The sequence below is a fragment of the Physeter macrocephalus genome, chromosome 7 (assembly GCF_002837175.3).
Source record: "Physeter macrocephalus isolate SW-GA chromosome 7, ASM283717v5, whole genome shotgun sequence".
Lineage (NCBI taxonomy): Eukaryota > Metazoa > Chordata > Mammalia > Artiodactyla > Physeteridae > Physeter > Physeter macrocephalus.
In genome coordinates, this window is record NC_041220.1 from 96,951,591 (window position 1) to 96,971,319 (window position 19,729).

A 19,729-nucleotide genomic window follows, 5' to 3' on the forward strand; every position below is an offset into this window, starting at 1 on the left:
GTTTCTGCCATCTTTTTGAAAGCATTATATTAATTATTCAAATTGCTTAAAATTCATTAAGTAACAGGCATGAGTATAGGCACTGTGGGAGATAAACTATAAAACACAATCTCTGTCATCAAGGGGCTATAATCTAGTTGAAGACAAGAGAATTACACATGCACAAAAAGACAACCAACTTTGCAAAGCAGTTAATGAAAAATACCAGATGGTGCTAGACATAAACATTGCTAAGATGTTCTAAAAATGATGAGGCTTCACTGGGTTTTTCTTGGATTTTTAGAAACACTAACATTAAATGTCATACTTTTATAAATAAAGTCAGTGAAGGCCAACATACATGGGCACAGAATCTATAAATGATTCAAACATATTTTAGCGCCTCGTATGTGCTAGGCCCTCTGTTAGTGTTATAAATACAGATCTGATTACACTCTGTCTTTTTAGCTTTCCCTGCTATGATATCCATTGTTCAGAAAAAAACTAGCCTTTGTGCTTCATACTTGGTAAACACTGAATCCTTCCACTTGTGAGTCAGTGAGGTAGCACAGCTGATAAAAAATGGACTCTGATTGAATTCATAATTAACACAGATTCAAAATGGTGACTCCAAACTATTTTATTTGGTTGTTGAAAAGACTACATTAAAAATCTATTAAGTGCTTAGAAATGGGTTTGGACATAAGTAATATCCAAGAAATAAATATTAAATGAATGTGTTATTATTAGCACTAAGTGCTAACTGAATTTTTGAGAGATCGAGTTAATTTCTATAGTTGTATCTTGGGCCAGAAAGATGAAGTAAGAAAACCTCTAATACATATACTTGTACAAAGAAGAGTTATACCAATGTGTGTCAATTAAAATTAAGGTAATTATTGAGAACGAAAGGGCAAGACAAAAATCCCAATGCTTTGATGCTTTCATTCCTTCCCTCCCAAACCGGATTTTGTTGGGAGATGAACTTACAGCTCTGCAGTGTACTGGGGAATGTGGTCTGGGATTTTGGTGAGTTTTTGATTGGAGCAATCTACTGTGGTCCCTTCGCAGCGGCACTTTTCAGGGCAAGCCAGATCGGCAAAGCAGTCCCCACTTAATTTTGATCGATAATCTTCTGTACCTATTGAGGATTCAAGCCAGAAAAGAAGATACTGAGTCTGAAGGTTAGAATATTTGTTTATTTGTAGGAAGAAAAAAGTAAGATAACTATAGATTATGCAGCAGGGAGACAACTTGGGGAATTTTGGTCAATGGATGTCAGGAGAGGGTTAAAACAAGGGCTTGGAATTTGCTGGAAAAAAGAGTAACCAGATTCACAGGACAGGAAAACATTAACAGAGTTGAGCTTTTCACAGCTGTACTTTCTGCTGATCCAGTTATGAGCCATTCTAGACTATTTGACAGCTAATCACACAATGGCTACTAGTCGTGAAAAAGTTTATTTTTTCTCTGAGTCAAGAATTTAAAATGTATCCAGTAATAAACATATGCCTAGATATCATTTTCAATTAGGGCTTTCAAGGCAAATAGATGGACTCAGGTTTTTAAATTTTCTATGGTCTTTTATTATTCTCTCCCTCTCACATAATCTTCAGAAATGCTTAAAAAGCCCTCTTTTGTTCATTTTGATTTTATAAAAAGAAACAAGTAAATCCTGATTTAAGCCTCAGCAGCTTGTCATGCTGTAGAAAGCTGCGTGACGTTCCATGGTGCTTGACGGAACCATGTTTTACTCATACCTGGCAACCACATGGTTAGATCAAGCACAACAGAAAATCTCGCTACATAACCACTACACCATCCACTAGGCCAAAGGTAAGACCAAGAGGAAAGATGAAGGGAAGCAGGAGAAAAGCTACAGACGTTCTGGAAACGTAATACTGTTTACATGACATGCATTCTCCCCGCAGAATGTTTATGACCACAGTAAGAGTATTACTACCGAAGATTCCCTGGAAACACAAAGAAGGGGCTATACTGAAAGGTGCCTCCAACGTTCCTCAGAACTGCAGAATGGAAACAACAGCTTTCGTGAAAAACATCCAGGAAGAAGTTGAAGGTGCGCTATAAGGACAACAGAGAGGCTCAAAAGATCTGTGGTTTCTTCTTGGAAAAAAAAAAAGGGTGCAAAAGAGTGAGACTAAAAGAAGATACATCAGGATTGAAAAGGGAGGATATCATGTTTCAGATCAGACACTTTTACTTACAGCCAAAATGGTGAATTCCTGCAAAAGTAAAGATCACCAAGAAGGAAAGAAAGACAGTAAACCCAGTTAAGATTCACATACACGTATATAAAACTCACTCAGGTCTCTTCCTTCCTCCCTTACTGTGGCAATTATCGGGGAATGGCCTGGTGTGACAAGAATCGTCATGCTTTGTAAACTTCCATAATCATTTTTTGAAGCACAGTGGTCTTACAGGAAAAGAAATGGCATACAAGATGCACAGCACAAATTAAGTCCTTGTCAATTCCTCTAAAAAAATGAAGTCTCCACAAGATAAATTTTCTTTGAGTGCTCACTGTAATCTCTAGATGCCATCCAGAATGGTGGTAGGCAAGTAGACATGTAAAATGAAGTGAAAAACTAATCGTGAGATCTTCAAGCACTATCACTGGAACACTTGGATTAAACCTTAGGTTGTGGCTTACATGCTTCGTAATGATCTTTCCAACTTATAAATAACGTCACTTAATTGAAATGGAATCAGGATCTCGGAAGAAGTTTGCAAAGCTGAATATAACAGTTTCATTACATTTGCCAATTAATGCTGTGGCATTTATTGAGGATCTGTTGTATTGTAGTTTAAGCTTTCATTTAAAAAGTGAAATAAGGAAATACAGGGAACAAAGTCTAAGCGACAGATACACGAGGTATTTTACATTGAAAATAATCTGCATTCAATGCAATGGCAATGCTTATTTTATGGTTGCTCTTTAGGCAAGCTCCTGTTTTAATTAAAATCTGGAAAAAAAAAGGGAGGAGAGGCCCAAAGAATTCTTCTGAGTCCTGACTTCTATAATTATTTGTTTAAATCATGTAAATTGAATGACCAGAAATTGACACTTAAGCCATGATATCTGATATAAAAGTTTTTGGGTTTTTTTTTTTTCCCCAAACCTATTTTGGCTGCTGTTAATAAGAGGGCAAAACTGTATCAGAATTTATGAAAACAACATGGCTTTTGTTCCTTATTTGGTGAATTTGAAATATTAATTTCTAAATTATTGATAAAGCATATTTAAATGTGACAGATTGAATAATTTGATAATTATATTCACTTCTCTAATTTGGGGATTTAAGTAATATCAATGTTTTACCCTATAGGGGTTCTGTTTTTCAAAATGGCTTTTTCTGGGTAATAGCTATCAGATGACTTTCTACTTAATAATTGGGTAAAAACACTGAATTTTAAAGATTGCCAATGAAGGCCAATCAACTGTTCTTTTCAACATGTTACTTCTTATGCAGCCAGTGTAATATATATATTACTGATCATTCAAGTCAAAATATGTAATGAAACAAAATCTGTTAAATGCATACAATTATTCATATTATAATTCAACAATGGCAAGCAACGCATATCTCCTTAAAATAGAGACCAAACCCAGAGTTCTTCTTAAGAAAATAAGTATGTTTTTTCATACTAACACTTTATAACTATTTTTTAAAATTTATAACTATTAAGATATATTATAGTCTAGAATATACCCAGGATATTGTAAATGTAGCCAATGAACTACTAACATGTATTTTTATATAATGGTTTAAAATAAACAAGTCAAGAGGCATTTTACACAATTGGCAGGCAAGGAAAAAATAAGTAAAGAAACATATTTCAAAGAGCTAGTTCTAGAATCATCAGCCTTGATAGTGTTAAGACTGCAGTGGTAAAACATTTCAATTATTTTTCTAAGAAACATTACATTCATCTGCCTAAGTTATCCAAGGCACTTGGTGCCCATGAACTTCTGATACTTTCAGGATGGATGCCAATATTGTTTTCATGGAGTTATTATACTGTGACTCCAGGGATGTAAGAATTTTAAATCACAAGCAAAGTACAACTGCACATAAATCAGCAGGAAGTTGCTGCTTTGGTATAAAAGGTGAAGCAACAGCAAGCAAAGTAAAGCAAAAAGTAAGGGATACTTTTTTAGCATAAAAAAATCTCTATAAAAAAGTAAATCTCATGATGGAAAACACAGTTCTGTGTGTTTGAAACTGATTTCATGTAGAACTAGTTCTTTGACAACAGGAAGGTTTCTGTCTTTAAAACCAGCTTAAGATGCTATATTTTAAAAACAGGTTGAAAGGGCAGATATACAACATAAGGAGAGAAAATTATTTAAGTAGAAAGCCATAGATTGAAACATTTTAGCTACTGTGAGAAATTTCAGATAATGTGCCAAAGTGAGAGAGAGAGAAAAAGGTGGGAGTTTAATAGTAATATGTTTAACATCAGAAACTGCATGCAAAGGTCAGGTTTTCAGGAAACAGCTACAAGTGATCTATGCAGAAGGAAAACTAGCTACAGAGTACCCACTGGGTTTTCCAAAGCATGCATATCAAAGTTTTAGAAGCTACATTTTATAAGGTGAGGAAAAGGTGTCTGCAGTTAGTCCTACTACCGAGCAAAACCTACCTGGAATGAAATACTGTTCTTTAGCTAAATAAAAAAAGAGAAAAAAAATAGAAGATGCACCTGAATGTCAGCAAGCAGAGATATGAGTTATATTAGATTAAGAATGGACTAAAGTTACTATAGATAATTAAGTGAAAAATGTATATTCACAGCAGTGGCTGAAGTATAATCATGTACAGTGAGTAGGAAATACATCTGGAACCATGGACAATAAAGGGCTTTGTTTGGATATTAGCTTCTTAGTATAAATTAACTGCTGAATGTGAAATAACTCCTGGAATAGTTACGTAGCATACTACCCAAAACATACAGAATGCACTTTATTATGAGAAAATAGAAAAGATTATACCTAAGCAAACAGTAAATTTCAACGAGGTAAGTTTTCCCTTTAATATTAATAAAATGCATCTACATTTCACTTTTTATAAGTAAATGTAATATTCCCAAAGTGTTAAAAGATGGCCTTTTGGAAAAAAAAATGTATCCTCACACTTCTATTCAAAATGCGAAAATGCAAAACAAGAAAACGGCATTCAGTGTGAGAAGCAAGGAATCCGGAGCTTTTTTTCCCCCTACTTCTGAGCCTGAGCAAATCAAGTAACCAAATCTCAGTTCACTTTCTTAAAGAAATGGAAACATGATTAATTACTTTACCGTTGCTCAGTGAAAAACAATACAACAAACGTGAGACTTACAGCCTTTTAAAGGCTGTAAGCTAAAAGTTAGCTAAAAGGCCCCTGTTAAATTCAAACCCTGGGATTATAGTATGAAGTATCCAGGCGTCTTTTTTTCTTTATTTCTTCTGCCAGATAGTGTGTTAAAAAGGTTACATGTAGCAGTGCTATACGAATTGCGTCTACAGTTCTTTTCCTTCATGGGCAGAAGAAAAAGAAATACGATTCTGCAATGTTTGGTAATTCAGCTCAAGGCCAGCTGTCTCTACATCTCACTACTGTTTTGGGGAACGCTGGGGAAATGTCACACAAAGTAAGAAATTACCTGAACAACGGAATTTCTTGCTTTTGATCTGTCCGATTCTTTTATTTGCCAGACGCCGGGGGCTGGTGCAGCGGGCACCACTGGTCTCGATTGGGTTGGTATGAAGATAATCCGCCAGCCACTTGAGATGGCAGTCACAAATAAAGGGGTTCTGGGCCAAATGCCTTTCAGAAACACATACAGAACACTTTTACACATGACTTGCAATGAACTCAACTCTCAAATTCAGAGTGAATACAATGGTCATCACGTTTGATCCAAATCCCATATACATACATGGTTTGAATGGCACGGAGAGGTGAAAAGGTCCCCTTGGCGATGGTCTGAAGCTTGTTGTCGTATAAGGAGAGAAGGTTCAGGTTGTGCAGATCCTGAAAAGCATCTACCCGAAGGCAGTTTATCTTGTTGGCATTCAATAATCTGTTTGATTAAATAGTCGTAGAATTAAAGTGTAGCATCTCATTAACCCATCTTCAAGACTCTGTTGTTCTTGAGAAAACCCAATCAAGAAATCGGTTTCTTTTACCCTCAACATTAAGTAATCATTGAGGTATCACAGGCTGAAGATTTGGGGTCATGGCAGATAAAGCATGGGTCATGTCTAATGATTGGATTGCCTAAATCTAGTGGTACTTATACATTTATTCAACAAAAATTATTAAATATATTCTCTGGAATGTGTAGAAGTACAGGAATAGACAAAGGTGGGTGAGAGCCAGTTTCTCCTGTCAAGGGGGCCATAAAGTTCTCATAAAACATTAGTTCCTGGAGCTGCTCTGTGAAAAAGAAGTTCAGTCCATTCTCAAAACGGTAGCTGTAGTGAGACTTCTAAACATAGACCAGATTACATCACTCCTCTCTCAAAACAATGCAACAACTCCCAGCTTGCTCTGAATAAAACCCAAGACTTGACAATAGCTCATAATGCCCAATGGGATCTTTGGTTCCTTTTTTGAACTTTACAACCTCCAAGTTTTCTATTCCTGGCTGTTTCAGCTCCAGCCACACAGGTCTCCTTGCCAGACTCTCTTCCCTGCTTGGAAGGCTCTTCTCCCAGATGTCTGCCTGGTTAACTATGTTGCTTCTTTGAGTCGGCTGCAATGTCACCTTTTCCATTCAGCCTCCCTGGCCACTCCCTCCAATACCGTCAGCCTGTCTTTGCCCCTCCCCTATCCTTAGCATCTCAATTCCTTTACTTTAATCTACTTTTTCTATTTTCTTAAATACACATTTCTTTCTGTTACATGTGATTTGCTTATTTATTATGTTCTTGCTGACTGCCATTTGCATGAACCCTCTCCCAAGGGTATAAGGTCCAGACGACAGGGATATTAGTCTATTTTGTTCTCTGTTGTCTCCCACATGCCTGGCATGTGCTAGGTGCTCAATAAATATTTGTTGTTGAACGACTACTTTGTAACCCTCTTGGAGAGTGGCATTATCACATGAAGACCCTCATTCTGCATTATACATATCCATTTCACTTGGTTTAACATAATATCCCACAAACTTGTTTTTTCTCATATATACCAGTGGTATTCTGCATCAATATTCTGTGGAACTGTGGTTTACAGATCATACTTGGGCAAACATCATTCTTGTAGGTTATATGTCCCTGTGTCTGCACTTGTATTCATGCTTCCCTCACCTTTGGGAGTATACTTGCCCGACCTCCACCTGCCTCAACCTTCTGGCCTATCAAGGTCTCACAGAAGGCCCACCTTCTCCAGAACAAGACTTTTCCAGAATACAACTGCCACCCAACTAATGTATTCCTTCCTCTAGGAAGTCAGTCCTCTAGGAAGTCAGTCAGTGCTACCTAGTCTTGTCAACTATTTTATACAGGCCCTCATGTTTGCCCAAAGACAGTTTAGCCCTCCAGGGGCAGAGAATTTTTTTTTGATACTTCTTTTTCTCTGTCACCATTCAGTTCAGAGCTTTGATACTTAGGACTTTAACAAATATTTAGTAGCTCAAAAAATATGTGCTATGTGGTTTGGGTAGGATGCTTTCTTATCTAACACACAAATGGGAAATGTTTTCCCATTTGCCCACCAGAATCTCTGTAATTCAGGGTATTCCAGTTTTACTTGCCTTTTTAAGACCTCAACTCCCTGCACATGCAAAGCCAGGACTTTCTAGTGATGGTTCTCCCTGCTGTACTCTTTTTTATCCTCCTTCAGAAACTGCAGGTTTGGCTTTCTCTGTGATCTATATAATGCTTTCTTAAGAGCTTAGAGGCATGGTTTGAGGTGTGGACTGATTAATCCTGTACCTCCCCACTTGGGGCCACAACACATGGCCCACTGGCCATGTTCCCTAACTAGTCAGCTAACTAAGAAAGGAGCTGGAGAGCACAATGCTAAGGACAAGGAAAAGATGCGGAGCCTGGAAGACAACTAAAGAAAGTGCCGTTCTGAGCACTTTGTACTTAGTTTACATTCAGGTGGTCCAGAAATCAGGGGGAAAGTACCGAACACTACTTCCTTTTGTTCCTTCCATTTACCTACTTCTCCTCAATATCTCATCTGTTCAAGCAGATCTAAGATGCTTCACCTAACCAAATTCTCAACTAACCATAAAGAGTCAATTGTACCACATTAGCTCTGGCAGGCTTAGTCTAGAGATAGAACTTAAGGCAGAGGGGGAAAGCTGGCTTTTTTAGTAAGGTTTATCTACATACAGATTCCCAGTGTTTATCAACCCACTTGTTACATCAACCACCAATAGGTGTGTGTGGAACGAAAAAGGTGCCATTTTTAGTGTTGGTACTAGGCAGGACAGTGGTAGCAAGAGAATGTAAGTGAATGGTGAGGAGAATAATGCTAAGAAAATGTGAAAAAATGACACAAAAGTAAATAAAAAATAGGCAACACTTGGCTACAGTACCTAGCTATACCTATAATGTGTATAGAGTCATCCTATTCAAGATCAGAAACAATATTTGCTAACTTCACTGCAAATGAAGGGTTAAAAAATAATTTGATGCCCAAATAAAGTCACTAGGTCACAAAGGTCAGTATTTATCATGACTGATTGGTCTGTTGTAAAATCAATTTATTGAGTTATGTAGCATTAAGAAGAGAGAGAGAATGGAACAGAATTGACAGTACTATACATAGTGAGGTTAAAGAGTTTTGTTAATGATTTGCTTCATTTGTGTGTCTGTATGTGTATATGAACTGTGCTGTGATATAAAATATGTTTCTGCATAATAATGAAAAGTTTAAAATGTGGATAATAGGATGTAATTATAAACATACATTTATCAAGTAAGGAAAAAAATCAACCTTTGGGCTGTTTGTGAGATCAGGAATAAACTTTTACCAAGTAAGTGGTTCAAACCCCAACTCCAACAAATACACACATCCAAAAGAGAAAACTGCATTCTAAACTTAAGAATTTTAAAGTAGACTGACTGTGAGCTAGTTGAGAGAAGAAATTGTATCATACTCATCTTTTTATCCACAGCAGCTAGGCCAGTGTGTACCCCAAATGAGATACCCTATAAGTGTTTGGTGATTTGAATAGATTTTGATGGTCCAACACTAACAATCTTAGTATTAGCATATTTTTTCAATCTCATTTTCATATGAGCATTAATTAAGACATCTGGGGTCAAGTCTTATTCTTATAAATATGTATCATAAACTTCCTTCGAGACAAATAAGTTGTGGCTATTCTCTAAGCAGAGTGGTCTTTAAAGATAAAATCCAGGAAATTGACAGATAATTGTTCTCACTAAAGATTAGTTTGAGTGTTACCACTCTGTCCCTAGGCTACTAAACACCATCTTTGTGTTGGCGGATGTTATTCTAGTATTGTCACTGTTGCAGATTCTTTGGACAAAGGTGGATAAACATATTACCAAGTCTTTCTCCTTTCCAACAATAGGTAAGTCAAATCAGAGAAATTTCATAAAGGGCAAGGATTCCACAAACTGTAAATGACAGAACAGCCAGGATGCCCACATTTATGACAATGTGGAAAGAAAGGTTTGGGAACAATTTCAAAGTGTTGTGTCTTCAAATAAATAACCATCATCAATGTTAGCTCCACTAGACTAATCTTTTCCATTTCATTAAACTATGTCATTTTGGGTCACATTTTTCTGAAGCCTCCATGAAAATATGAGATGGTACACTGGCTAAAATATATATTTGGGTTCAACAGATCAGAAACAATCAAATACTTACAGTAGCTGTAAGGAAAACAGTCCTTCAAATAAACTTTTTGGGAGTTCTGTGATTTTATTTCCATAGAGGACACTGGAAAAACATGATTTGAACAAACAAAAAAATTAGACATCAACCAGCAAAACAAATTCAGCCAAACATATGTATCCAGGCATATAGGAGATTAGATTAGTAAACTCCATACGTCATAAAAGCCATAGCTGAGTAAACAAACTTCAATTTGCAAATGTTTTTTTCCCTGATTATAGATTAGACATATGCTTATGGTAGAAAGTTTGGAAAACATAGAAAAACAAAATTAACAAAAATTAACATAATTTATAATTTTATTCCCCTTTCATAGAAATGTCCACTGTTAAATTGTCATGTTTTTCTACACACACGCACACACGCACACACGGTTCATATGTAATGAGAGCACACAGTATATAACAAAGGAGAACAGTAAATGTGGAACCTACTGTTCTTTAAAGGGATGAGGTTTAGGATTATCATAATGGAAAACAGTGAAAGGAATCCACGTAAGTGTAAAATTTTCATTTTAAACATATAATGTATATGCATAAAAAATGTAAGATTTGTGAAGACAGTGATCATTAATATTGATACAGGAGAATTTTTTAAATGTATGTTCCCCAAAGAAATATGAATAGGAATGTATCCTCATGTCCCTACCTCTGATTAGCCACTAAGTGTAGCCACAAAGTGCAGGGACCATGACTTAATTACTTCAGCATACCTGGTGCCTAGGTTTTGACACACAGTGATGTTCTAACATTGGATTGATGAGTGAATATTGTTTGAAGAGTAAAATGAAGTAATAAATTAGCACAGGAACAAATTAAGGAATAAATTAATGTATTCACAGAAAGGGTGAAATGAGGGGATTTCAACAGCAAATAAATGAAAATGATTGACTCATCATGTTGGCTACTGACCACAGATCTGCAATGATGCCCCTCTATTCTCAGGTCCCAAAAGCAGAGGACCACAATTATGTGTAGGAAAAGACAGAAATTATATTTTTAGAGGAACAATTCGACAACATGTATCAAGGGTCATAAAGATGTTTATATAAATTTTAACTTAGTAGTTTCTCTCAAGAGTTTAAGAAAAAACTCGGAAACAAACAATATTTTATCTGCCAAATGTTGTTCATGGAATAATTTATAACAGTGAAAAATTAAATACAAATAAAGTGTATCCAAGTTCCAAAGAAGGGGATTGGCTAAATATATATTTCACATTGATAAAAATCATGTACTAAAGAATATTTAGTGAAATGAAAGTATTCATGATACAACACTAAGTTTGAAAGAGGATAATACAAAAGAATATATAACAGTATAATTTTAACTTTGTTTACAAGAATATATACATATATACATAGAAAAAAAAGTAGAAAATTTCTAGATGGTAAGTGACTTACTGTCCAGAGGTCATTTGAATTTGAATCTATATATACTGTCTTTATTTTTAAAATATTCTCTAGGATGGGCATAAATTACTTTAAAGAGTCAGAAGTATTCTTTTGGAAGAGAAATAAATGATGTCATAAAATGTGGAGGAAAAAGCCAAAATGAGAATCAAAATAATTAATGTGTTTGGCAGCTGTACATGATTTCTGTTTGGAAAGGAGGAAAATAATGCAAGAGAGATGAATCAGAGTGAGGAAAAAGCTGTTCCCTTTTAAGATGTCAGTGAGAGGTGGGATATATTACAAAATATGAAGAAAATTCTTAAGGGAACAAATAAAGCTGGGTGCTATACTGTACAAAGCGACATTTCATTTGTATAGATTCCAGTGGTATAGTTATACAGTATAACATAAAAATTCATTTGTGTAGAATATAGATTTTTTAAAAAACAACACAATTAGAGAAGAAACCATTTTAAAAATACAAGAACAAAAGAGAGAATTCTACATTGTCAGGCTCAAGGAGGTAAGGGCGTTAAGAAAGGGTAGAGCGATAATAATATATATCTTAAGGTCAAGAATAAGAGAACAGAGGGCTTTAGGGAACAAATGGTCAGATCAAGGTGGCACCAATTCGGGACATTCAACTGAATATCATTGAAGTAATGCATTCAGCAATAGGTATCGTACACTCATTATGTGCCAGGAACTTTGCCAGGTTCTAGGCTTCGTGCCCAATTAAACTGAATCCAGCTGTTACTTGTTCAATGTTCACCATGTGCCAGCTGCTGATACAACTGAGATGAATAAAAGGTATGGCTTCGAAGAGACACCCAAAAGGGCTATTTTGAATACTGAAGGAGTTTCACATTTTGAACCCATCGAGATCTAAAAAGGAAACAGGATGTGTAAGAACTGTGGGAGACCCACATTAGAATCAAAGGGTGAGTAATTAAGTAGGTTGTTCACTTGGGTCTTTTGTTTCAAAGGTTGGTTCAAATAGCACAAAAGGAGGACTAGCTAGACAGTGTGCCATACTTACACTGGGAAAATTTTCTTTTCCAACAAATCATTCTGTTTTCTTTAAGATCATGATAAGAAAATAGATGTTTACTATTAATGAGAAAATTTGGGTACAGGGAAGAAAAAGACGAAAATCACAAAAGGATGTCAGAAATCTGTAAGTGTAGGTATAATTGGGTATACGGACTATCATAAAAATATTATAATAAATACTTGATATGATGGGGATGAGATTCCTCTACAAAACAGTATAGCAATACTAGGGCTGAATAGTTTTCTTACCCACAGTGAGATCGAAATGGTAGGAAGGAAAAAGGGATTTAAAAATATCAAAAATCCAAAGACCAGGACCGAACAATTGGATGGCAGCCAAGAAAATAGGGCAAAAATCTATAAAAATGAGGGAAAGGAGTATCATCACATAAAGATACAAACTGCAAGAGGGCCAATGAGAATCTTGCTACACTCATAAGAGGGAAGGAAAATTTTTAAAAATCAAGATAAAAAATAATTCAGGTGAAAAGAAAATAAATACATGAGTAATATGCACAATTTCCAAATACCAAAATTGGGTAGCTTTTCTACAGTTTTCTTATACATGGCTTATATTTGGCATTCTATATACAGTACAGTTATGCTGATAGAGAATTTTTTATAGTCGTTTGAAACAACAGGGAAATCTTATGACAGCTTTTGTACCTGCTACAAGAAGGAAGGCTAAGAATACTAAACCCAGTTTCACTCTGGTGTTTCAATATTGCGACAGTAAGATACAGCAACCACTGCTGGCCAGTCTTTGACTTCTTCTGCCCTTGCTGAAAGCAGAAGACAGAACTCCTACTAAAGAGAAAAAATGTCCAAAATAGAAACCTACATGATGGCTATCATGAAAAAGGTGCAATGGGCAGACTTATTATCCAAATAAATGTTAAAGAGCTATACTTACTTAAATGAAAAACCATGTGTACTTGAGAATTAAAACACTAAGCAAATTTAAAGATAGTACAGTAAAGAGAAAGCAGAGGTCGCTACATTTTCACTGAAAACCAGTGGTAACTGCAAGGTACTGTGCTGGACAGTTAACATCAGTCCAAGAAAAGCCTGTAGGAAATGCAAATACAGCAATCAAGCCTTACACTATAGACCCCTGTGGAATTTGTGAGCTGGTTAGTGAAGAGAGGAAATAAGAATTAGTGAAATACAATAGTTTGTAAAAGGTTAATGAAAAAGTAAGAAGAGGGGAAAACCATATTCTGAGGCTCTTGGGCATAAAAATTCCCTGGGATAATTAAAATCCAAAATCATACACATTGATAAGTATCAGGAGAAGAATTTGCCATGGTCTTATTGTAATAGCTCTTGAAAGTTTACTCTGTGTTTTTAACAAAGCCAGGAGAGGAATAATCGCATCCATCTTAGAGATGAGATAACTGAAGCACAGGGAAATTAGTAACTAGCTCTATGTCCCCAGTGAGTTAGAGCCAGTATTCAAATACAAGCCATCCAGCATTCTAAAGGAGATATGCTTAGCCACTACGCTGCACTGCTATAACACTTAATATAAAGTTCTAAGAATACTAAACCCAGTTTCACTCTGGTGTTTCAATATTGCGAAAGTTATTTTGTTAATATAAATATATATAATTATAATATAATATAAATCCAACCAGTAAATGAAAAAGAAAAAATGTTTAGAGGCGATGCTAAATGTACTTGTATGCCGAGTTCTTAAGAAATGATTATTAAATATTATAGAAATTTTGGTGATGTTACAGTGAAAGTAATAAAAAGCCCTGAGGATAAAATGATTTCATAGATGCATGTATTTTGAATGATATTTTGTTAATAATATGTAAAACACTGTTATATAATAAAATATGTTAATATATAATAGTAGTATATAATATATATAATAGTGATATATAATAATACGTAACAAAATAAATGTTAATAAAAATAAATAAATGTTAATGAATTTAATAGGAGAGACCTTAAAAAACACTCAACAGATCAAGTCCAGTTTTCTCTAAGATATACTATTTTGGTAATTGAATAACAAAACAATTTATTAAATAAAATGCATTAGAGGTATTTGGCAACATACCACCTTTAAATATTTCGCTTCTTTAGCAAATGTAGTGATTAAATTAAGCTGGCTATATAACTGAGTACAGCTGCAGAAAGACATATAAAAGAAACTTGCACAAGGAAACACTTCATTTAAAGAAAGAAATGTGGCCTATTTGCATCCCTCTTGCAGTTAATCTACATACACCTAAGTCACTTCACCCCTTTCTGGAAGACTTAAACTCCTGGCTCACTATTTCAGTCTCCAACATGACTCTTTTCCAGCAACCTGTCTTTCACCATATTTATCCATCTATCCTCATGGCTGTTCCCTAGACCTTGCCATTACCAACAACTGCAACCTTTTCATTATTTTAATTTCAAGCATCCGCTCCCCTCAAGTCATACTGACTTTTTCTTGCTCTGTCTTGAAACACTCCGCACACTCCTACCTCAGAGCCTCAGTATTTAGCTGTTCCCTCTGTTTTTTTAATAATTTTATTTTATTTATTTATTTATTTTTGGCTGCATTGGGTCTTCGTTGCTGCGTGCGGGGCTTTCTCTAGCTGCGGCAAGCAGGGGCTACTCTTCCTCGCGGTGCGCGGGCTTCTCATTGCAGTGGCTTCTCTTGTTGCGGAGCACAGGCTCTAGGCGCACGGGCTTCAGTAGTTGTGGCACGTGGGCTCAGCAGTTGTGGCTCGCAGGCTCTAGAGCACAGGCTCAGCAGTTGTGGCGCACAGGCTTAGTTGCTCCACGGCATGTGGAATCTTCCAGTACCAGGGCTCGAACCCAGGTCCCTTGCATTGGCAGGCAGACTCTCAACCACTGTGCCACCAGGGAAGCCCTGTTCCCTCTGTCTTGAATGCTCTTTCTCCGTATCTCTGCAGAGCTCACTCCTACAATCCCAATCTTCAGATCTTTGCCCAATATCACTTTCCTGGGGGGCCTTTGTTAATTGTTCTATTTAAAATTTCAGCTCTCCCCTCCTCTAGCATTCCTTATCCCCTTTCCTTTCTTAGTTTTCCTTCATAGCACCTGTATCATCAGATATACTATATTTTCTGTCCATAGTTTACTTTATCATTGGTCACCTCCATGAGGGAGGGATTTTGGTGTTTTGTTCACTCACATGGAGACTAGTACACAAGAGGGGCCCAAATACATTTCTGTTGAACTTATGATTGTGTTTAAATGAAGAAAAGGGTAATTGCAAATCCGTGTAGTTATATATTTTATGGAGGGGGTAAATAATTTAATCTTCGGAAGGCCAATTCAGAACATGAACGCAAAGAGGAAAATGATATTAGTTATAATATATGGACTTTCTCTGTGATATCATAGCTATTTGATTTTCTCCTAGCTTTTCTGTTTTATAATGTTATAGGCATTATATGGGTATTCCACTTCTGGAAAAAGGTTCCTACTTTTTCATGTACTGCTATGATTTGAACTAGAAATTCCTCAGTGACTTAGCGTCCTGACTGAAATGCAGTTCTACAAGGAAAGATAATGCTTTTGTATAGCTTTCCAAAAGAACTATGTACATGAGAGCTATGACCTTGAAGACTAAGATCCCAATTCAGCAAGCATGTTCTTTTACATGTGTTGTCATTTCTTTTCCAATTTACCATTAGTTTATCATATATGTAGATTAGTACATAAGTTATAATCATTAATTATAATAAATACATATTTAATAAATATAATGTGATTTACTGTGATGATTAACAAAATAATTAAAATGATTAATCTTTTATTTATTTTATTATTTCTTTTTACCATTTAATTCTCACAACCACAAGTGTCAACATCATTAAGGCAGTAGAACTTAACAGTAAACTCTGCAAGCAAGCAGATATAAATCAGAATTCTCCATCCATTTCTCTCTTTTTTGACATTTAATGGTTATCTTTGAGGCACAGATACTTGAAGGACCAAGACTTTGTACACTGACTTGACTTTTGTTCTGTCCTTTTGTATGGCTGGGAGGTTGTCTATGTTTACTTTGGATAGTATTACTGTCCAGGATGGTATGTACTTTACTGACAATTTGGGTGATTTAATAGAGTTTTGCATTGCGCTTTGCGATTTTAGAATCTGACAGCCCACCCTGAGAACAGTGCATGACTGTACTTTACACTTTCTGCCAATAGTTTTTTCCCTGGTCTTGGACTTCATCTATTAAAATAAAAATCCAAAACAAAAAACAGAAATGAACCTAGGCAGACAATGCAGGTGAAGTGATAGTTTTCCATTTTTTTCTTCAAAGAAAACTGCAGTTTTCTGAGCAAACCACCATAGCAGCCTGAATATTCATGTGCCCAGAAGAGCTGGTCCATCTCCTCCCCTTGGTATGAGTGTAAACTGTTATTTAAACCAAAGGTGTTTATCTGAGTATCACACATGTGTATCCTGAAATTCTCACTGGCTACCATTGACTTCTGAAGTTTCTAAGAGCCCTGGAGTAATTTACAGCAATAAGGACCCTTCTCTAAGCATCACCTCTTAAAAAAATACCAGATTTCATTTTCAAACTTTAAAATTAAAATTTGAAATAAAAGCTAACTCTACTCAGTGGACTTCTGAAGATTTTGTACAAGTTTGAAGGAATAATGGCCTTTATAAATTCACTTCAGAACCACTTTAATTTACATAGCTATCTCCCTGGAAGTCCTTTTGACATTAAAAAGCTGTCATATTTTCTTATCTTTGTTCTTTGAGAGATTAAAGCTGGTCTGTCAGGGAAGTCTTAAGGTGATGAAGCAGGGGTTGGGGGGCCCTCTCAATGGTCATCTTCCACTGTTCTCTGCAAGACTTCGCCCAGCATCATTCTAAAGGGGACTGTAATTGTTCCCAGAGACAGCTGCTATGGGCTTAAGGATTATCAACACAACACTGACCAGAGCACTCCAAAATAAACATTTTCCCTTTACTTCAGAAAGAAAACATTGTCAAAAAAGGGGCTCATACTTTTGCTCTCTAACCAGCAGAACTGTCAAACCTTAAAATATATACACCTAAAAATTGGCTAATTTTAGTGGCAGGTAGCAGTTCTCCATAAAAATGATGAAATTCACTAAAGATTCATATTAATTATTATTAATAATTCATAATAAAAACTTAAAGAGTATATCCCTTAAATCCAAATTTAAAACTAGAGCCACTATTCCTTGTGCATGCTGCTTGCCTTCAGTGATGTGGTCAATACTTACAGTGAATTCAGAGAGCGTAGTCCTTGGAAAGCATCTGGTGCTAGCTCAGAGATCTGATTATTGCTCAGGTCGCTAAGATTAAAAATAGGTTAGGTTAAACTAAATAGAATATCAGTGAGATTTACTGCAGGAGAAAGCTATTTATTGCCTTTGCATGTCAGTTTTGCACCTATCAATACATATATAAAATTTGCAACATGAAACATCTGAAGCATCCTAAATTAAAAAAAAAATCACACTTTAAAATCAATTATTGGCTATTTTCCTAAATTATTATTAAAGATGGCATGTGTTATTTTTGAAAATAGGACATTTATGAATTTGACTGCATAATATATTGACCATGTACATTCACACTAGTGTGAATTAATATGCTAAACTACAGAGAACTTAAAAAATTAATAGTTTAGCTTTTAACATTACAATATTATAGAACTAGCAACAGATAGTCACATCATTTAATATTTAATTTGTCGAGTACTTAAATATTCATAGTTAAATGGATGTCTTCCCATGGTCATGACTTGTATAATTATTAAAAATTACACTGATTTCAGAATATTATTCACTCACATTCTTCTAAGCTTTTTATATGGTGAGAAAGCTCCAGGAGGGATGACCTTGATTGAGTTCTGTTCCAAACGTCTGCAATGAAAAAAAAATTAAGTTTTAAATAGAAATGTGAGCTCCCAGATATGTTTAATTCAAGCCATGTCAAGAAACAAAGGTGATATGCTTTATAAGTGATATTTGCTTTTTTTCTCAAAAAAGACTACTAAAATTAATTGTGCTCTGCCCTAAATGTGGTACAAGATTGGGAATAAAAACAAAGCAACTCGAAAAACAATAAAAATATTCTGATGTTTTAGGCATTACAAGTTCATTAGTATTTAAGTCTGGAGTTTGTATAAAAGAAAGAACACCTGTAAGAAGCTAAGTTGGGAATACGTTTTGCTAACTTCAATATCAGGAAGAAATACGTTGTAACATTGAAAAGAGGTAGAACATGTTTTAGAGATAACTATAACTCTTCCACAAAAGACATTATGGTTGAATACTAAATTTTATAAACCATTTCCTCTACAGAAAGCATATTATAGCTTGAAAGAATTGTTATATGCAGAAAATTAATTCTGAAGCTTCTTCTGAGGCAAAAATCCTATATTCTAAATTTATAAGTGCTACAGATATTTTCAGTAAAACTGTCTGGACTCTGTCAATCCATTATGTGAATATTTCATGTGAAAACCACTGCAGCAAAGTGCATTTAAACACAACTGCCGTGTTTTTATGATGCACTAAAATCTGAGAGGTGAAAATAACCCTCTAACATTATCTATTCCATGGTTCTGCTATCAAAGAAAGACAAGATTTTACCCATCTAGTTATGAAAGACACAAAACAGTATATTTCACAGGGTGTTTTGGTAAATATTTTAGTCCATCAAAAAATGTTGTCTCTCAGCCTCATTTCTACCCATATAAATATGCTAATACACATTTCCCATCCCTTCTCCTCGCTTCTGCTCTGTATCCCAGAGAGCTGACTCCTGTGAACCATTTAGTCCAGGCTCAGTTGCTAACTGGCTTTTCTGAGACTTGATCAGTGAGAGGCACTGGTGGGAGACCCAAGGTGGGACGAAGGAAGAAGCCAGGGTATTCTCCCCTTTTCTGCCTCAGGATATGTCCTCAGCAGTGGTCTCATCTCTTCCTTAATTTTAGCTCCTGCTAAGGGCCAGCTCCTAACTTTGTATATCATCAACTTCTTAGTTCTTTGTAGCCCTGGGGGTGGAAGCAGCTTTCTAATCTGTGTCACTTTCTAGAGCTCTTTAAAACTCATTTGTCATATTAAATCCCTCTGTTGAAATACCTGGCATGAGCTCCATTTTCTTGCCCAAATTTAAAAAATACATATACATATATATGTATATACATTTATATTGGTATATTTATGTATAAATATTATATATACAGAGAGGCCATATATAGGCTATATATGTGTCATATACAGTGATTCATTTTTATTGAATGTTGGTAATACTTTGACATTGTATGTATTACAAGCATTTAATGGACATCAGATCAACATAAATAAAATATCGCTAGGAGGTTAAGTCAAATTGCTTAAATTACGGTCTCTTCTGATTCAAAGTCCTTATATTACAATAT

General features: G+C 35.5%; 1 protein-coding gene across 2 annotated transcripts in view; it reads right to left on the reverse strand.

Moving 5' to 3' along the window:
* Positions 1-19,729, reverse strand: part of SLIT2 (slit guidance ligand 2) — a 402,412-nt gene that overhangs the window by 90,074 nt on the left and 292,609 nt on the right. Inside the window, exons 10-16 of one of the 2 annotated variants that reach the window (XM_024119497.3) lie at positions 18,135-18,206; positions 17,562-17,633; positions 9,843-9,914; positions 5,923-6,066; positions 5,647-5,810; positions 4,648-4,671; positions 970-1,120 (exon numbers count right to left, since the gene is read on the reverse strand). In XM_024119497.3, coding sequence (XP_023975265.1) covers positions 970-1,120; positions 4,648-4,671; positions 5,647-5,810; positions 5,923-6,066; positions 9,843-9,914; positions 17,562-17,633; positions 18,135-18,206 — 699 coding nt within the window. The remainder of the gene's footprint in view (positions 1-969; positions 1,121-4,647; positions 4,672-5,646; positions 5,811-5,922; positions 6,067-9,842; positions 9,915-17,561; positions 17,634-18,134; positions 18,207-19,729) is intronic. The other variant, XM_024119498.3, reaches the window with a different exon arrangement.